This window comes from Mercenaria mercenaria, chromosome 1 (assembly GCF_021730395.1).
Source record: "Mercenaria mercenaria strain notata chromosome 1, MADL_Memer_1, whole genome shotgun sequence".
Classification (NCBI taxonomy): domain Eukaryota; kingdom Metazoa; phylum Mollusca; class Bivalvia; order Venerida; family Veneridae; genus Mercenaria; species Mercenaria mercenaria.
In genome coordinates, this window is record NC_069361.1 from 35,080,483 (window position 1) to 35,101,914 (window position 21,432).

The 21,432-nt window shown below is 34.8% G+C and overlaps 1 protein-coding gene across 1 annotated transcript; it reads right to left on the reverse strand.

The window, feature by feature from the left end:
- Positions 1 to 1,231: 1,231 nt before the first annotated feature.
- Positions 1,232 to 18,544, reverse strand: LOC123542501 (ferroxidase HEPHL1-like). Its single transcript, XM_053539852.1, has 11 exons — positions 18,298 to 18,544; positions 15,914 to 16,126; positions 14,173 to 14,315; positions 10,719 to 10,863; positions 10,297 to 10,459; positions 8,272 to 8,552; positions 7,701 to 7,912; positions 6,558 to 6,705; positions 3,623 to 3,835; positions 2,512 to 2,743; positions 1,232 to 2,261 (listed from the first exon to the last, which is right to left on the reverse strand). The coding sequence occupies exons 1-11, from the start codon at positions 18,542 to 18,544 to the stop codon at positions 1,232 to 1,234; spliced, it is 3,027 nt and encodes a 1,008-aa protein (XP_053395827.1).
- Between the last annotated feature and the right edge of the window lie 2,888 nt (positions 18,545 to 21,432).

The window sequence follows — 21,432 nt, forward strand, 5'->3', positions numbered from 1 at the left end:
AAAAGACGTTACCCATTTTGGCGTAATATTCGCATATAGTATAGGATCAAAAATAGATACTTATTCCCTGCAAAAATTGCAAAGCAAAATTAATATTAATACAGGCAAGGAAAACTAACTTATATGCAAAAATACATTAGGAAGAATCTGTGTGAAAAAATGAAAGATTAAAATAATATTTTAGCATTCATGCCATGAGGCCAGGCTGTATTCAATGTATGAATCCAACGAGTCTCTTTCAAGAGCCTAAACCAGTCATTTTTTACCAAGTCGATTGGCATGAAAGAAAAATCACTAACAGAGTGATTTTCAGAATTAAAACAACTAGGAATATATAGGACGCGAAGAAGCTGCTACATATTGAAATTTTAATCTCTGCTCCTCTAGCAGCTTTTAGCGTCTGATAAGTATTTTTAATGAACAAAATCAAAAAGGTTCACACGCACAGTCCATATCTGAAAAATTATTAATAAACGGCGGTTCTTTTTGATAATGCCATCTTCGTCTCTGTCTAATCCTGAAGATACAAAAAGAGGAAATTGCATGAGTGTCTTTCCATTTTGAATTCATTAAAAGAATTATATTTAAAAAGTACGAAGCTTAAACGATCGTCTTGTCATTTTTATTTCAAGATTAATAAATTCAATGTAAAACAAAAATGCTGCATTCATTTCTCACATGTTAATCTTTTCTGATAAAACAGAGATTTTTTTTTCTTTATCCATTATAGACCATGTCCTGTACTTGATTTTGTTTTGTTTTTTGTTTGACGCAATTTTTCAACAGTATGCCTAAGCAGTGTTCCTGGATTTTGTACCAGTACAAACCTGTTCTCCGCAAGCAACTGCCAACTTCCCCACATGAATTATCAGAGTTGGAGGACGAAAGATTTCAGACACAATATCTTCTATCAAATTGTAACGGAGAAGAAACACCCCGCCCGGGGATCGAACTTGCGACCCTGCGATCTGTAGTCCAACGCTCTCTCTACTGAGCTAAGCGGGCGGGATGTCCTATACTTGAAACAAAGTCATACGCAATAGCGTAGCACCAAAAAATAAATGTCATTGTATTTTCTCACTCCTACTACTTCAAGAATGTGTTATATTAATTTCAAAAGTGTTTGTGTTTAAAAATCATATAAGAAACTAGAAAACGATATAATTGTATAAACCAAAACATATATTTCTTTAATATGCATCAACATATAAGTTATTATACGAATGCCTCCTCACCTAGACTTGACTCGCAACCTAAGTCCTGAATGTTGATGTCCGTGAGCGTGTCCATGTTGACCGAAATGTGAATGTTGTCCATAACCTTGTTTATATCTTCCTTGTCCTGGTACAAATTGCCAATTTCGTGGTAAAATTGTATAAGACGCTTCCATTCCCTTCATCGCATGAGGAGCTACGTGGCAATGGAACAGCCACGTACCAGGATTATGTCCAGTCATTTCTACAGTTTCATACGTTCCTGCAAATACTTCTAAAACATCACGTTTCAGGTTCAAAGATGTTTTACGCAAGTACAGCTGGCCATGATAATGTACTGTATGTATATCCTGAACTGATCCAAGACCAAAGACATACCAGGCTGAGTGTTCTCCTTCACTTAATATAAGTCCTTTAAGGTTTCCATATATGTGTCCATTTATCGAATAATACAGATTGCTTTCAATAAATTCAGGGTTTTTCAAAGAGTTTGGCGTAATTATACCAAAATTAATATTTCGGTAATTGCTTTTGCTTTCATCAAAAATGATATATCCAGTTGCAAATTCTTTCTTGATGTTGTCTGTTCGTCGTCCAAACGAGTCAAGAATACCAGGCTTACATACAACGAAAGGTCCAACAAGCCCACTATGGGTATCGTTTAAAGGCGCTACTCTTGAAACGTAAAGAGAGCCAACACAATTCGGCTGATTCAAGGTAGGACCGGACCTCTTTGGGATAACATAAGTGTATACTCGCGTCTCTCCTGGCATTGTGAATGGGGCATTTGTTATTGGAGAACCGTCAATAAATATCACATTTCTTGGGACAATGTTGTAGGGATGAGATGCAAAGTTTTTCAACACAATTTCAATGGCGTCTCCGGCATTACCACGGATAAATGGACCAAGCAATCCTAGGTGTCTCTCTTCAGGAGTTCGTTGTTTCATTTTTAAAAACGTGTTATCAGTGAATTCAACGTACATCGCTTTATGGTATACAGAGCCTAAAAACGGCGGGTCACTGCGAACATATGCGTATCCTTTACTGTAAATGAATACACATTAATGATAAAGTGTCATATTTCTGATAGTAAACAAGATGATTGAAAAATAAAATTAAAATTAAGATGTTGCATTTATATTTCTGATCGTAAACAAGACTTTTAACCGATAAAATTAAACCTGAGATTACATAGTCATTCTTTGGCATTTTCATGGAACATTTGGTCTGGATTCAGATTGAGTGGTTCTTAGCCCTAGCTGTAAACAATGAATATACGAAAAATTGTACTCACTGTTTAGAGTTAAGAAGGTCAGAACCATCAATTGGATCTATCTTTGCCGATGCGTAGTCCCAACTGTGCTCAATGACACCAATGAAATATCGCCTGATCATTCCGCTTCTGTGTTGTACACGTTTTGTCGGATAATTAAATGTCATTTTTTCTTCGCAAAACTGTACATTGTACCAAGCATACATTCCTTCAGATTCAAAACCAAGCTGACCGTCGCGCAGTAAAAGTTGTCCTGTAAATTATAACATACTCAAAGTAACCACACAAAGTTAATTTTGGACACCACTAAATATTCTCTACACAGTTTTTCATAACTTTTAATTCATACTCAGCTTGCATTTAATGATTTAAGAAATGGACATACATGTACATAAAGTTTATGTAAATATAAAGATCACTACGTTGATTGTATAACCGTTTAAAAAAGATGTCACCTAACACATGATTTGCTAGTGCAGTAAAACTACAGATTGGAAGTATTTTTAACAATAGATTATATTATTGCCATGCATTGAATTATGAATGGAGTTCTAAATACCAAATAGTTCACATGTATATATTTAGTAAAACACGTTTCATGAAGTTGTAAATATCTAAAGATAAGATGGTTAATCAAAAAAAGACTAGACCTACAGTCAATTAAATGAGAATATAATCTAATGATAAAACGTAGAATATCAAATTTCTGAGCTGGGAAACAAGTTACTTCTGATCGTGTGAAAGTTTAATCATCTTTGATTAGTTAAAAAAAATGGTTTCAATGTGAGTAACTATATATATATATATATATATATATATATATATATATATATATATATATATATATTCGAAACTAATCATTAGAATAAAACTTGCGACATAAACCCGAACATCTTTACAATGACCAATGTAAATACGAAAGGAACCCGTATAATCCATTATGAAAAATAATATTTTTTTTATTCAGAATACTTTTCAGTCGTAAAAAAATGATTTGACAATAATTGTGCTCATCCGCCAACACTTCACTAGACTAAGTCTTAGGCACTGAATCGCTGAAAACATTCAAGTAAATGGTGATTTGAATAATACTAATGGGTATCTTAAAATATCTAACTTATACAACGCATACCTGCTTGATCCGGTATCATAGTAACAGAATGTCCAACCCCTGGGAATACTGAGGCTGTGTCTAGATTCCTGTTGTCAAATTTGAAATTGTTTCCCTCGAAACTGAAATGATGGTGATCGACCTGCCCGCCTAGCCCATACATATGCCATTTTACGTTCTCACCTGTGCACATTAGCAAACCGTCCAATGTTCCAAACGTCCGTCCATTGATTGCTACAATTTATGTTTAAATGTATAAACGCAAGAAATTTTTCTATAATACAAAGAAAAGACGATATCCTGGAAGCACTGAACACCTCAGCTGCGGTCATAGGCATGTGACCGCTATCAGAGCCATACACCACTAAACTAGACCGCAGTCAAAGCCATACTCCACTTAACCACACCGCAGTCGGTGACATATTCAAATAAACTAGACTTCAGTCATAGATATACACCAGTTAACCAGACTGCAGTCAGAGCATCACACAACTAAATCAGACCTCAGGCAGTGCCAACACCACCAAATCATTCTGCAATCAGAGTCACTGACCACAAAATCATTCTGCAATCAGAGTCAAACAACACTAATCCAGACAATAATCAGAAACATACACCGCTAAATCATGACAAATCAAATCAAATGCTAAATCATAATAAGAATCATATACCTTCAAAACTGCTAAAAAAACAGGACCATATTCAGAACCTTAAATTACTAATTCCGGTCACAATCAGAGCAATACATAACAAAATCAAGCCGCAGTCATAGCAATACACCACTAAACTAAACAACAATCAGTGAAATACACCACTAAAACGGACCGCAATAAGAGCGATACACCATTAAACTGGTTTGCAGCAACATGAATAAACAAGAAAGCAATTATAGCCACATACCATAATATCAGACTAAAATCAGAGCCATATTCCACTAAACCGGACTGTAATCAGAGCCATAGACCGCAATCAGGGTCATACACCATTTAACAAGACCGAACTTTGAACCATATACCACTAATGCAGGCCACAATCAGAAACGTCACCACTATATCAGACCGCGATCAGGACTTTATACCACTTCGCCCGACTGCAGTTAGTGTCATATACTATTGAACTAGGCAGAAGCTACAACAATTCACCATAAAACTACCGTGAAACTAGAAAATTTTGTCAGGGGTTAATTTTCGCTATATTTGCACTTCGAGTCATACATCACTAAACCTGACCGTAATCAGAGACACTAAACTAGACCGTAATTAGTGCCATACTGCATTAAACAAAGCTGCAATCACAGCCATACACCAGAAAGCCAGGCTGTAATGAGAGCCATACTATATAATAATGTCAGGCCGCAATCAGAGCTACGCAGCAATAAACAAGACCGAATTCAGAGTCATGCACATCAAAACCAGGCCACAATCAGAGCTACGCAGCAATAAACAAGACCGAATTCAGAGTCATGCACATCAAAACCAGGCCACAATCAGAGCTACGCAGCAATAAACAAGACCGAATTCAGAGTCATGCACATCAAAACCAGGCCACAATCAGAGCTACGCAGCAATAAACAAGACCGAATTCAGAGTCATGCACATCAAAACCAGGCCACAATCAGAGCTACGCAGCAATAAACAAGACCGAATTCAGAGTCATGCACATCAAAACCAGGCCACAATCAGAGCTACGCAGCAATAAACAAGACCGAATTCAGAGTCATGCACATCAAAACCAGGCCACAATCAGAGCTACGCAGCAATAAACAAGACCGAATTCAGAGTCATGCACATCAAAACCAGGCCACAATCAGAGCTACGCAGCAATAAACAAGACCGAATTCAGAGTCATGCACATCAAAACCAGGCCACAATCAGAGCTACGCAGCAATAAACAAGACCGAATTCAGAGTCATGCACATCAAAACCAGGCCACAATCAGAGCTACGCAGCAATAAACAAGACCGAATTCAGAGTCATGCACATCAAAACCAGGCCACAATCAGAGCTACGCAGCAATAAACAAGACCGAATTCAGAGTCATGCACATCAAAACCAGGCCACAATCAGAGCTACGCAGCAATAAACAAGACCGAATTCAGAGTCATGCACATCAAAACCAGGCCACAATCAGAGCTACGCAGCAATAAACAAGACCGAATTCAGAGTCATGCACATCAAAACTAGGTCACAATCAGAGCTACGCAGCAATAAACAAGACCGAATTCAGAGTCATGCACATCAAAACCAGGCCACAATCAGAGCTACGCAGCAATAAACAAGACCGAATTCAGAGTCATGCACATCAAAACCAGGCCACAATCAGAGCTATACAGCAATAAACAAGACCGAATTCAGAGTCATACACATCAAAACTAGGTCACAATCGGAGCTATACACAACACAACCAGGCTGCAGACAGAGCTATACACTACTAAACTAGATCACAATTACAGCCATACACCATTAAACCAGACACCAATCGGAGTTAAACAACACAAGACCAGACTGCATTCAGAGCTGTTTACCACTAACTTAAAACCAGACTGCAAAAAGTGCCAAATATCAAGACGGCCCATGAATTGAGACAGGTGGTTATATATAACGAAACGGAAAGGGCGCGGTAACCCTATAAACATCCAAATACAACGAACATAATATGTTAAACAATAATTATGCACAAAAAGCAAGATGGATATTAGGGTACTAACTGGAACAATCAGTAAACTTTATTAAGGAATGACATGGTGGATTTATTTAATAAACAAACGCTGTTCCAGCATGTCAAAATTAGCCTCCATTTTTCAACTGATATTCTTTTACTTATTTTTACAAATTTATTCATTAGATCGCTTATATTTATACAATAAACACTATTTTATCTTTACGCATTGTCACTGTGATAATACTGTTTCCTACCTTTACATAATGTATATTTAGCATATGAAATTATGCCAAACCTCTTATCTTATTAGATGTTTTGAACTTCTGATCCGTTTTGTTCACCGCCATCTGTGATGTAAATCTGGCAATGTTGTCATCAATATACCAAGACAGGTTCTCATCTATCACCATCCAGTTTACAAAGAATTCTCTATCAACACCATTCTGAAATGACAGTGAAATGTTCTTTTGTACAATATCAGTGTGTTAGGTTTTCCAAATGAAAGACGGCTTTGTGTGAATTGTTGCTATAAACGGGTCATAGATGTCTGGTTGCAAAGAGTATTTGTGTCATATTGTCCCTCTAGTCCGATTGCTCTATATTTTTGCTGGTAGAGGATAGACTCGTCATCTCGAGATGTTGTTTAAATATGTAAAGCATCTTTGAAAGTGTGCAAGTCCTGAAAATTTGAGTTATAAACCCGACGAAAAATGCAAATCTTCCGTCAAACGGAATAAAGATAAAACGTACCCTGCGTTTAAAAACACTCAAATGTCACTGAATTTAGGTATCAACGAAAGCTACTCATTCCTTACTAAATTAATGATCAAAATCCCTTTTTCTATAAAAAAAAGTAAGAAAGACCTTGACTCAAGTTTTCTAGAAAGAAACAAAAACCTGTGTTGCTATTAAAGACATCTATTTCCAGGTTTGGTCTGCTTACCTCATTACTGGCTTAAGTTAATGCTAGAAAGAATTTTGCTCCTATTCTTATTAAAGAGTGATATCGACCTTCACCCAAGCAGCCCAAAATTCAACAGAAACCCATGGCCTCTCTACAAGCTTCCAAAATAACAAGTTTGCTCACAATATCCTGTTTCTTCTGTTTTCAGTCAACCTGATCATCCCAGTGACCATGAATTGGTTTCCAGTTTCCAAGAAAGTTATTTATCAACAAAGCTTTGTCACAATTTCCCATAACAAATATGACTTCAAGAATGTCATTCAATTTGCCAAGAAATATCATAATTAGCAAACATGATATAAGTACTAAGGGTGTTTTAAGGTTAATCCTAAAAATACATTGAATATGTTAAATAATTTGCTTAATGGCACTCTAATATTTGAAAAATGTGCACATTTTTACTTCTCCATCGAAAGAGTTAGAAAGTTCACAAATACTGTGTTTTGAGAATGAGAAAGCTGGAAAACTACATACCGGACTTCCATCAAATGCCAAAGCTCCCGGTTTACACACTAAGAGAGGACCAAAGAGGCCTGTATAAATATCTTTAGTTATATCAACCGCGGAGTGATACATATATGTGATGCAGTCTTCATTCCAAGGTGTTGGTGCAGAATGTTCGGTCACATCAAACTTATAAGTTCTGACTGCTCCAGGTTTTACTACCGCTCCCTTCATTTGTTGACCTGAAAGCGATAACAGATAAAGAGATATATAGGGAAGTACTCAAGTTATTCCGTGTAACAGGCGTATGAGTAAAGCAAAATGGCGCACAATAACTGATTTTCTTTGACTAAGCTATTTCACTGAAATTATCAGTTGGAGTCAAAATGCGACATCATGAGTTTGGCAGTATTTTAATCACTTCATGTCAAACTAAATTGGAGTCCAGGAAACATATATAGCGCAAGAAGGAATCTACAGTTTTACTGACGCTTAAATTGATTCATTCTGTAAATAAACAAACAAATAAAAAGTACATAAATGAATATTACATGAAAAGGATAATATATTGATTTAGATTGAATAAAGCAAGCTGTCATACCGTGCTGCGCATTTTTGTAGTAGGCTCCTTCATTTTCTTTCGTCATTGACAAACCGTTTGCAAGAAAAGAGAAAGGCCTTAAAGCTTTGTTCAAAACGACAACAACAACCCTCTCACCAAGTTGCGCTTTGATTGGTGGACCAGCCAACCCATAATGCATTTGTTGCATGTTACGTGCTCTCTGCATAGTAAATGTCCCGTCGGTATATTCTATGTACATTGCTTTTTTGTAAACAGATCCGATCCGCTGTTTACCACGATTCAAAAACTTGGAAACCACGCTAGAAAAAAGCATTAAATGGTGATTGAAAGTATATTTCAATTGTATAGAAATACACCGCACATCAAATTGGAAATGCATTTAGAAATGAAAAATATTAGAAAGATCACGTGTCCTACATTTGTAACTCATTCTGCGGAAAAAAAGATATCATATATCAAAGTTTACTTGGCAAGTATATATAAATTTAAATGTAATTCACGGCGCCAGCATTTCATGTTAATATTTAAATATAAGGTAGAGCTGGTGTTCAAAATTGTCCTCTTTTATATCATTTTAATTGCGAGCCAACATAAGTAAAAGGTACGAATAAAGAAACTTTTTTTTTCGAAAACAATACGTATGTACTCTTTTCTTATACAAAAAACAGTGGCATGTAGGATGATTGATGTTAACATTAGTTTTAACATGTTCAACAAGTTGTTGCAATGATAGTTATGTCTTACAAATGTTTAATGAATAATGTCACATTAAGTTTCCACTATATTAACATATCTGCATTACAGCACGTATTTTATCATATACAAGAAATATTTTACTGGTTGTTTTTTTTTTTTGTTTTTTGTTTTTTTTGGTCTTTTTTTGGTTGTTTTTTGTTGTTGTTGTTTGTTTTTTTTTGTACAAAAACAGCCTTCAATCGTCTAAGTTTGTGTAAATGAAGATCTGCGACAAAAATCCTTAATTTATATGCTTTCAAGAAGATTAAGTGCTTGACTTACGACTGGCGGTAAAAAGTGGTCGAAGAAAGAATATTTGTTCAAAACGACTTTAAGTCGAAGTTCTCATTGTGTGTGTGTGTGTGTGTGTGTGTGTGTGCGTGTGTGTGTGTGTGTGTTGTACGCATACAGTACTTTGGAAGGAAAAGTTGTCGCTGTAACTAAAACTTCATAAATGAATATGTTATTAGAAATAAATACAATTAATAGGTCATCATAAACATTTTGAGTTCTTGTACAGTTAGAGGTTGATTTATTTTATTTTTTAAACTACTGCGTTCCTCTTTATGTTGAAGTTCTTATTGTATCGCAAACAATGCTTTAAAAGGTTTAAACACAACACCTAACGTAATAACTATGACATCGAAACACAAATACCAGCCCACTTCATAAGAATTTCCATTGCTCCCCATTAGACACTGACTACAGTTAACAATATTTAAAGTTATAAAAAAAACTTTTCGAAATCTTTCTCCAGGCCGTATAAGAGACTTGACAGAAGCTTGGAACCTATATGTCATTTGCTGTCCCGACAACTTTAGTCATTATGAATGGCAAATATAACTGTGAATGTTTAATCTCCTAATCCGTGTTTCCTTGTTTGGTTTGATACCTGTACCTTTATATTAGTGTTTGATTCCTATAGCAGTACTTTGTAATCGTTTGTATTTTCGGAATGTGTCAGAAGGTGTATCGAAATAGTGCCTTATAAAGGTTGTGTAATAATACTACAGTCATACCTGTGTTAAAGACCACCTCTGAACAGAAACCACCTGGCTCTAAAGGCCACATGTTTTGTTTCCCATTTTAACATTTACAGTGTATTTTAACCTGTGAATAAAGACCACCTCCCAATAAAGATCACATTTTGGCTCTCCAAAGGGTGGTCTTTATAGACAGGTTTGACTGTTATAATAATAATAATGCTGGTGATGATGATGATGATGATGATGGTGATGATAGCAATAGTAATAATGATGATGATAATGATGATGGTGATGAGATTCATATGTCTGTGTATTGTCTTACATTGATTTGTTGTTGTCAAAGCCAGGTGCATAGTCCCAAAGGACTTCCTCAATGGCAAGGAAATATGTTCGAGTCAGAGTAGGTTTTTTCACTGGAGGATGGGGTGGAAAGCCTGCACATGACGCCTGGTATTTGATTACTCTAAGAAAGCTTGACATCCCACCTGAAAGGTAAAACACTCGTCTTTGTCTAAAACTTTTCTAGCATTTTCCTTGCATCATTTACGACCTTAATTTATTTCATTGCTTTTAAAGAACTCTCCGTGTTGATACTATTTGCCGTCGAATGATATTCGGTTTAAGAATAAGCATTTACTTACCCGATAGTTAACTATTTAAACATTAATATTCTGAAATTCTGTTCTGCCGGAAAAACATATATATGAAAGCTATCTTCAAATGTAAACTACTCGTATTATTTACCGCCGTAATGATTAAGGTTTCTGCAGTAAAGCAGCCATCGCCCTGGATTGAATGGTGTCATATAGCCGGAGTAAACGCTGGCTGGAAATAAAACTGCAGTGTCTGTGCTGAAAAATAATATGAAGTTGGCGTTGTTCACTTTCAGCTATTTAATTACACGGAAATATGGGAAACAGATATACAGAAATTAAGTTTTCAAGCTTTTACCTCTAATCTATATGCTGAACGAATGTCAGAAAAAGGTGAAAATAAACTTAAGTGATTGATGTTTTGATTTTTGAAAACGCTTATTATATGATTTATAGACAACATTATAGCTATAACTAGTTAAGGGGACGCATACTTTGAAATTAGAAAAAAGTGGGTGGGGTATGATAAAATTTACCTGCAAAAAAGTACAAGGTTTTGGTACATGAAATGGATACTGTTTCAACTATTATAAGTACACAAATGATTGCTCACATGTAAGCTAAAACACATTATTTAGTTTGTTTACAAAGTAGTGCATAAGAAAAGATACGGTGGTCAAGGAATGCCACATTCCAAAACTAAAAGAGTATATTCCCCTTAATACATTAAACATTTATCGTTACAGAAGTCTAGTGGCTTACAATAAGGGCCTAGAAATGTTGCCATTATTAATTTTTAACTTGGTATTCATGAACTACAATGCACTTAAATATCAAAACACATTCAACAAACTTTTGAAAATGTATTGTCTTAAAAATCCCTAAAATAAGGTATGAAATTTGGTTGAGAGGTCGAATCAATGTGTATATGTGCAAAAGTAGCATTCTAATCTTGTTCACAAAAGTTACTAATACACAGCAGGCATGTCAATGATCAAAACTGGACGAATATACAGTTATCCTCACTTTAATGTCATTTATAATTTGTCCTTGAATTCTCCACCATACTTTTCATAACTCTGTTTGCACGAGTTGCACGAGAATGCTGTCATTCACGTAAAAAAATGGGGTCAAATAAGTTGTAAATGCAATATCATCTAAACGTAATTAATGGATTATGCTGTTCAAGATAAACTTTATCTCATAACGTAACGAACATGTATAATGTTGTAACAACAACTTTACTTACACTGATTTAAGTAGCAGTCGGTTTATAAGTGACTTTATTGATTCATTTTGTGTTTTGTTATTGTTGTCAAAAAGTATAACGGAAGTGCCTCACAACTGAAGCGGAAACCAGTTTGATGCGCAAAGTAGTCCAATGTAAGTAATAGTTTTTGACAAATGTCCACAGAAATTAATAATTTTCTAATATTAAAGACGAATATCTGAATAGGATTCATTATTTGATAAGAAATTATAATCGTCGACATGTTTTTTTTAAAAATCGTACACGTGCTGACACCTAAGTTGTCTCCCGTTGTTTATTAGAGTTACCTTTCGTCCGGCGCAGTAATACATTTGCAGTGAATCGCCGAGAAGTCGTGGGAAAATTAAAAACCATGTAAATAAACTAAAATTAACCACCTTTTCAAGATGAATTTCAAGTGATCGCCATTATGCATTTAACCCGCCTGACCTGTGTAGCATCTTAGATATCTGTTCTAAGGTATTCATTGTGTAGAATGTCATGTTATGCCCTTGCAATGCTAATCCCACTCTGATTTTTTTTTGTTTACATTTTTATCAATGAGAAATATGGCGTCCATCCCGAGCTGAAATGACGTGGCGTTAAATTTTTACATGTTTAAGCAAACCTGGTGTGTTAGAAAGAAAATCTCATCCCTTCAACATTATTTGGAACACTGTTATTGTAAAAAACCTGTTTTTTCCTTATACAAAAGCTTAATATTTTGTGTTGAATGTACTTTCACAAAGACCTCTGTTTTCCTGTTACATTCATAGTACCACATCCTTATCCACAAAATACTGAATATTACAGGTGTCCATCAGTATTATATCAGTTTAGGAATATGTTTTTTATTTTCCCACCGTCGATTTCTTGAATATGCACCCCTTCCGCATTTCTGTATGAACTGTGAATGTAGCAATATGCGTCCCCTTAATCATAGCTCAAAGACTGATAATAGCTTTAGTGATTTTGTATGCTTTTAAGCAAAATAGATGCGTCTTAAGAGTAATTGGATAGATGAGGATATTATGAATGCTTGCTTCCAAAATATCCGAAATACAGAATAACCGAAATAAACCGATAAAAAGTGTTCGTGTCATATTCACATTGGACTACGCCTCGGTAGCTTTGTGGTAAATGCGGGAGGTCCTGGGCTCGATCTCTGGCCGCGTCTTACCAAATCAGGGAACGTTATACCAAAGACGTAAAAATGGTACTAGTAGCTTTCTCGCTGAGCTCTCGTCATTAAGAGGATAGTACCAGGACTTGTCAGCCCGGTGTCAGTGTAATGCTAATGGTGGTATATCATGCTACGTGTCTACGGCTTGATATTCTAGTGAGGCAGCACTTTAAAGTTGTGCATCGCGCTCACTGCTACATGTAGACACTAGCGTCTATATTACTGAAAAAGAAATGTTGAAAAAGACATTCACACACACACACATACACACACTCACACACATACGCACACACCACACTCACACGCGTGCGCGCATGAACACATGCACTTACACATTGTTTATTCACCAGAGGTCGCACTTGCTATTTAAAGTAGTTTACCATTTACATGACTGTAGCTTGATACCTAATGAGCTAATGCAGATACTGAATAAAATCTAAAAATTGTACATGTATATTAACACGTGTGTGCCTTGAGTTATCTTATCTTTTTTAGTTTACCGTTTCCTTTCAATAAGCATTGTCCTAGTGCTTGTACTGTATGCGTTGCACGGTTAATAGACATGAAATACCACACCACTTTTTCTCCCTCACAAGCTATGAAGTCTGGGAGGTTCCCATAAACATAACCATTGATATGGGGCATCATGTTGCTTGCTTCGAACTTCTTGCACTTTTTGACCTATAAATTCATTTTAAATAAAGCAGTTTATGGCTTCGCTTTAATTTTCTGTGTTGACAAGGTGTTCAAGAAATCAATGAAATGTGTCGATTTTTCAAGTATATGTTTTTTCTAGAGATATGTTGTTTTACAGATATAGGTCGTCGGGCGAAACATCTAAGATGTTCAATAAACACTCTCCATAACATGAATTAACCATATTTATAACCATTTTAAAGTTTTGCCGACCCTGATACGACCCAAAACGTTTGAAATTTTATAAATTTTTAACTTTATCAATAAACAAAACAGACTTATGTATATGCAAAATTTGCTTGCCCCTGACGTAAGTACGCCTTTCACAGTTTACCAAAGTGTTCGCGTGACTTGAAATCAGACCTAGTTACATGAATCTTTAAAACATATTTATTCAATTTTTATGATTAAACTATACTGTTTTTGTCTGTTTCAATAAGCTCTGGGATTCTTTTTAATATATAAAAATCTAATTACCTTTAGACTTCTGCATTTGTTTGGATTTCCACATTTATTTAAATTCTGATTAAAGTACCAACTGTTATTTTCATCTGTAACGTCGGCATAAAAGTAGAATTCCTTTTCAACGTCGTTACGCCGCCCATCAGCATAAAGTGTTCCTGGAAATATTTTTCAAATAGCATAGCAAGCAGTTGTCACCTCTGTTAAAATCTAAGGAGGTAGGTCATCTTAAAATGTATAGTGTGCGAATGCCCAACAGGAAACTAACGTGACAATTTAGGACGGTTTTTACGATAAACTAAATTTGTTTGTATAGCGATTCTTCTGAAAAAAAATCATGAACCTATCTCCTATCTAATGCTTTATGGTTTGATAATGCAGAAATAATGAATAAAGTGCCACAGAAACGCTTCAAAACATTGTTGCCTTAAAATTACGTCATTGGCTTTATGACGTTACGTGTCAGTAAAATTTTATTTTGAAAGTACGTAATTCTGTGCATTTTCTTTATCTGAACTAATTTCAAACGGCAATTATTTGCTGAAATATGTTTGTGAGTTTATCGCTCTGAATAATGATCAAGATTTTGCTTCCTGTATGTAATAATAGATGATGGTTACTGATATTATTTGAAATATTTGTGTTAAAGGCTACTTAACACGGCCATAGTTTGATTTGTAATACCTATTTTTAAGTTTCCGTTGATAATTTGTTACCTTTATACTAAAGCTTAGCTTTAAAATCGTTCATTATTCTATGTTGGTCATTGACAGAATGGCACTGAAGCCGTTGAAAACACCGTTTTCATACATAATTGTTTAAAAAGTGAGAGAAAATGCGTTACCATGAAAATACGAATCCTGCTACATATAAATTTTAACCTATTTCAGAAAGCCTACGCGCATACTAGTAAATTTATCAATTATGCACACTTCTACGGATGAAAATGAAACCAGAATACACTGAAAAATGTTAAACATTCGTATTTTCTTTCTTTTTCTATATAGAATACCTTTTGAGGGTCATGCACTTGAAACCTGGATAAAAATTGAACTTAAGGGACAGATGTAAAGAAAATTGATATTGTGGCAGTTACCTATTTTAAAGCAAATTTTAAAAGGTGCATTGAAAATTAGAGCAATCACCAAAGGGGATTAATACCCCGTTGTCCCTTACACCATAATCATCCAATGATTGTGTCTAGATCTCTATATTGTTCTAAATACAAGAAAAAAATAATCATGCCTTCAAACGAGTTATAGGTATTGTCTTTTGGGGCCTTCGTGGCCGGATGTTTAAGTTCGCTAATTTCAAATCACCAATATACCCCTCCTCTTCGATGTGTACGTGATAATGTAAAATGACACTACGACAAAATGGCTTACAAGTTATCATAAATTATTAGTTCTTCGAAGGGGGGAGTGTTAGGTCGCATACGCATAGCCTTCATGTTCAATGCCTATCACTGCCAACTTTACAAAAAAGCCAAAATTTTGCTTAGTGGTTAGTGCATCATTAGACTAGCTTCCGAGCGACCCAAGTTCGAATCCCGCCACAGGTAGTTAGGACATTTCTTGATAGAATGCTGTGCTCTTTGATCTGTTACGGCTTATAGTCGTAAGAATATGAATAAAACAATTGGACATGAATGTAGAGACATGTCCCTTACAAGTTTTAAGTTGAACAAATGGCTAAAAATCTGAAAAGCATCGTGGCAAACATTTTTATTTAAATGACTATTTTACAATTTGCTTACCTTTCTTGCACAGCACGGCCACACCAACAAGACCAGTGTCAACATCTTTTGGCGCCCGTGTGTGTGAGTGATATGTGTAGGCCACACAGTTATCATCATCGTTCGTCGGCGCATGTTCGTCGCCAATCTTCCACATATAAGTGGCAGTGCCTCCAGGTGGAACTGCATCCTCTAATTTTTCATTTCCACTTGTACCGTCTATATAAAGTGCTCCTGAAGGGTATAAGTCTCTGTGAAGCAATATGTTATTGCCTGATCGAACCTTCTTTTAGACTGTTATTTAAGAAGCAAAGATAGCCATTAAGTAGAATAAGATTCTTATACAAAATATGTTCTATTATTTCTTGATGTTACCCTCCTCCCCACCCACTTCCGTCCCCACCAACACAACTGACTATAATTTAAAGGTATTGCACTGAAAAGCATTTCCTTTCATTTCAAAATGATTTCATGTTGTGCATTTTGTCAAATAGATATCGTGGTATTTCAATATGCTGGACCGCAACTCAGGTTTAAAATCGAAAATTCAAGTACTTCTACTATAAATACAAGCAAAGGGAAGTAACAATGCCTCTATAGACTTTCATTTATAATAAAATGCAGCTAAATATATGATTGTCTATACACTTTTTTTACAATTCTGGTGATGATGCAATAGTGTTATAATCATATTATTCCTTAGGCCTAGACTTTTATCGTAAGAGATGTCTTACTTTTACGCTCAAATGTCATACGAGTAAACTGTAATCTTCTATAGGAGTAAACTTTCCCTTGTTCGACAACGATTTTTTCATCAAACCGTGTACAATACTTTATTGCATTTATTCATGATTGGTGAAAACACTTTAAACATTGGTGTTATAGGAAATATTTGTTATTTGAAGAAAAAAATATATAGACCCTACAAGATAAACAGTCTGGTACGGAAGAATATATCAATATTACAGTTATCATAATTTTGAAAAGTTTAAAATCTTGTAGACAAGTTAAGACTTCAGTAAGACCATTGAATTTGCAATCTGGATAAAAATTTGGATAGAAAAGAATCATATTTTGAAAATGTCTTACATTAAAAGCTCCGCGCACTTGTATAACTGAAAGCGTTCAAACAAGCAATTTTCAAACAAATCGGTTACGTGACCAATAGTGTAAATACAAGCTTTACAATAAGTGATTTGTACAGCTAGCTTTAGACACCTTTTTGATTTATAGGTCAAATGTGTTGTTTGCTTATAGTATGATTTCATTCATGGATATGCCGCTTTCACAAACAATATGTTACCCAATGTTATTTAATGTGTTGAAAACTTCAAATACAACACACTCAGTTTAATTTTTTGGATGTTGTACAATTATTTAATCTTAAATTTTCATCAGTTAGCACATTTATCAAACATTTTAAACATTTTTGCCTACTGCTGTACAGACATAAAATGTTGCGATTACACTTGCTTAACTATAATTTGAGCATGCGCGGAATATCTATGTGATGACGTTACTTTAGACATGCGCATATGATTTAATGTTTCACGTTTCACTCGCCCATTTAATCATGAAAAAAACTCACTACTTGCATGTATGTAAATGTGGCTTTTATTTTAAACTTAATGATATAGAAGTCATACTGATGTTTTCGTGCGGTTTTGAAATGATGAATAAGTTATCAAAAATGATTTTCATTTCGCTGTTGAATATTCACATACCTGCATCTTTATAACATATTAAAAGTAAAATATAGTTGATGATTCAAATGTGACAAATATTGAAATTTTCAAATATCAAACGAGCAAAAAATGATTAAAAACATTGACAAAGTGAAGCTAAAAGACTTTGACGTTTGATTTGCAGGCAGGAACGAAATGCCTGTCTGTTATGAAAACCATATCTTACATTTTCATCTCTTGGCTGTGCCGCTCGTGAAAATATTGCACTTTACATCCATTAGATCAAACAATTAAACAATTTTTCTATATGTATATATATTTAAAGCCACATTATAAGCAAGTACCTTTCGTATAATTTCGTTATTTGATTGTTCATTTACTACAATGCTGCATACAAACTTTAAAAAAATACAGGTAAGGTCAACAAGGATGTACGTTGTGTTCTGTAATCAATCAAGTAAGTCTACAGCCAGGTAGTTCGGGGGTCTTCATCTTTCTTGTGGTTAACATATCTTAATGCATGGTATATCTGTATATATGATCATTGGTAGCTTTGTTAAATTGAGTTACATTGAACAGTATAGGATCATATGCGTTTCATGACATGTTTACATGAGAAGATGTTCAATTTTAGAGGAATTTTACAATGCATTTCCTTCACCTTGTTTCAAAATGTTATATAACACAAACATTATTTTCAGTTAAGAAAATGATTAGAACCTTCATGTATCTTCTTGTAAAGAAAACCATGCGGATGAACGCTGAAGTTACTTCCGGTAGCCATGTTTTGAAAGTGAATGTATACAATATCTCCGACTTCCGCTTTGATTGGTGGCCCGAGAAGACCTGCCCATTCAGGTACAGGAATAGGCTGTGTAAAAGTATTGTCTGTGTAACCACGGTATATTGCTTTCTTGTAGGTACTGCCAATTCTGTCCGGGCGATTGTCGATCTTTTCTCTAGACATTCTTAAAATAATTATAATAAATCAAATATTTACATTTTGACAAGTGCTACATTTAGTAGGTGTAGCTACGGAAAATTATTTCTTGCCCTCCTGACGTGCGAAGACAAAGATATCTCAGTGCCCAACTTATCTAAGACGATTGTGATACATGTATCATAGTAATGGCATTATCAAGTACATGAGCCATTTTATGATTTGGATCCTACATGTCTGCCTATTTTATACAGGCTTTTGCCAACGTTTTTCAATTTAGGCATGTAAGTGTAAGATATGTGAGATACGAGCCTTATATGATACATATTTACTCATACAACGCCTGTTTATAATTACTACAGTCATTCTTTAATATGCCATCAAGAAAAAACAGAATATTATGCTGAAGATATAATTTCTCAAAACCTGTTAACGTAGAAAATAATACTTAAGTATCTGTTTATATTGAATTTATAAAACTTGTTGAATAAGATAGAAAATTAATTATAAATTTTATTCAACGAATTTAATAAATCAGTTTGGAAAGACATAAAGTCGATATTCTTTTTTCGCAATTTCTTTCTGCTGAAACATCAGATTTTTGTCTTTCTTAACCTTTTATACACTTTAATAGATGTCAACGTCTAGGCTCCATTACACTCGTGTCATTTAAAGGTCCCGTTCCACTTGTAAAAATTTTGCTTTCTTCAGGTTATTGTCCATTAAAGCTTCCGTAGAAATAGCATAAAGCGGTATAACATTAAAAGCATCTGTCTCTTTCCTTGATTTGCAATTCAAAACTCAAAAGTGTTATCTCATGACTACGTTTAAAGCGATGACCAACACAATATGCCTGCCAAATATTTTAATGATGTCAGATTTATAGTTTGACGTAATTGGCGTAGCGGTTACACTTCATATTTTTATTTACCCAATTAAAGAAAATGTAGCTCGAAAGTTGCAAGTAATGTTTTACCGCATGTAATATAGAGAAGGAGACAAAATTGGGCCGGATGACGTTGCCACTGGGGCTAGTATTTACTTATTATTTATTCAAAGATAACATTTTTTCCATATCAACTCAGTAGTATTAAAATATTCAGTCTTATGTAGCTGTAAATGGTCATCTTGTCTGAATGGTTCTATGTACATCGTGGCTGTCGCCAAGGCAATCCTTTGTCTCCTTATCTATTCATCCTCTTTGCTGAAATACTTCCTCTTTTGATAAAACAAAGTAAGAACATAAAAGGTATTAAAATATTCAATCAGGTTTTTTACTGTCACAATATGCTAATGACACTACCGTTTTACTTGTGGTTCAGCAAAGTCACTGAGAAATACTGTAAACGTGCTAAAGCTCTATGCAGAAATTTCAGGCCTCCGTGTAAATGTGGATAAAACTAAAGCAGTTTGGATTGGTACTTAAGGAACAGTAATAACTGTATTTGTCTAGATTTGTCTCTTCAGTGGGACAGTACCTTTAAGTTGTTGGGAATAAATTTTACAAAAGACATAGGATATTGTACAACTGAATTTTGGCCAAAACAATTGAAGAAATTAAAACTCGATTGACAATTTAAAAGGATTTTAACTCCTATTTCGCCAAAACTGAGCTCTTCTGTAATACTTATTACCATTTCCGGCACCTGTGTGTTTAAACTAGGAAGCGTTATGACTTACAATTTGGCTCCATGCATGTACAAAGAAACAGTTCTGTTATATTGATGTAAGTTTTACGATAAAAACATATTAGAATCGAAATAAATTATAGCAAAATTGTGTTTTAATATATGCTAATTAATAAGTGATATGGTATTGGTCCTGTTATTCGTCTGAGGACAGTCGTATTGGCCTTAGACCGAAGGCCGAGAGCCATAACGACTGTCCCGAGGACAAATAAAGGGGCCTATACCATTTTAACCATTTTTATGAAAATGTTAAGTAAAGTAAACTGTCATAGTTTACCGACTATAAAAGCAAAATGGCTGTCATTGCCGAACTTCCAGCTTCGAATCTATATCATATTTTGGCCCTATCTAATTAGCCAATCAAATTCCTTATTAAAATTCGGGCTTTATATCAATATCATTTATCGGCCCTGCGCCGCTGACTGATACAGATATTGGCACTGTTATAGAGGAGACCTTTGTATTATTGGACGAGGCAAATGCTGTGTTGAAGGGCTAATAATTAATAGTTATTTAATAACACTATTTATACATTCGGGCGGTCATACGTTGTTCGAAATAATCTCAATCCGGCTGCGCCCTCGTGAAATTATTACACTCATCGTGCATAAATAGTGTTTAAACACTACTTTGCTATAAATTATTTCTTAAATACTTTTCGTAAGAAAACGATGATCCCTTCTTTACACCGTCGGTATGGAGGGAGAAATTCATTTTATCAAAAACAATTCATTACACATAAAATGCAACAAGTATTGTCAGACTGTATAATTATATACTGAAAAAAACGCTTTTTGGGTTTTAGTTACATTACTGACCAATCAGAACGGACAAATGTTACCTTTTACTCAGGTATAATATCACCTTATTCCTAGTAAGTTCCCTGCACGTTTTTGATTTGGTGGTCTCTGACCTATAAATGAATGTTTCTTAACTTTACACTTTTATAATCAAACACGATCCGATACCAAATAGTCTTTGACCTTATGGGTTTATTTTACTCCCATTCCTTTAAAACATGTGATAATGCTTTTCAAAGTAGCCTGTACACAAAAACAAATATTTCAGCTAAAGATGTGTGTAATAAAACAAACAAAATGCTATAATTAAATTATTGGTATACGTTTGAATTCATGCACACAAATAAAAGTCATACTTATTGTCATCTGTAACCAAATTATGTCCTGTCGGGGCGTAATTCCAATCTATATCTATCGCAGCTATGTA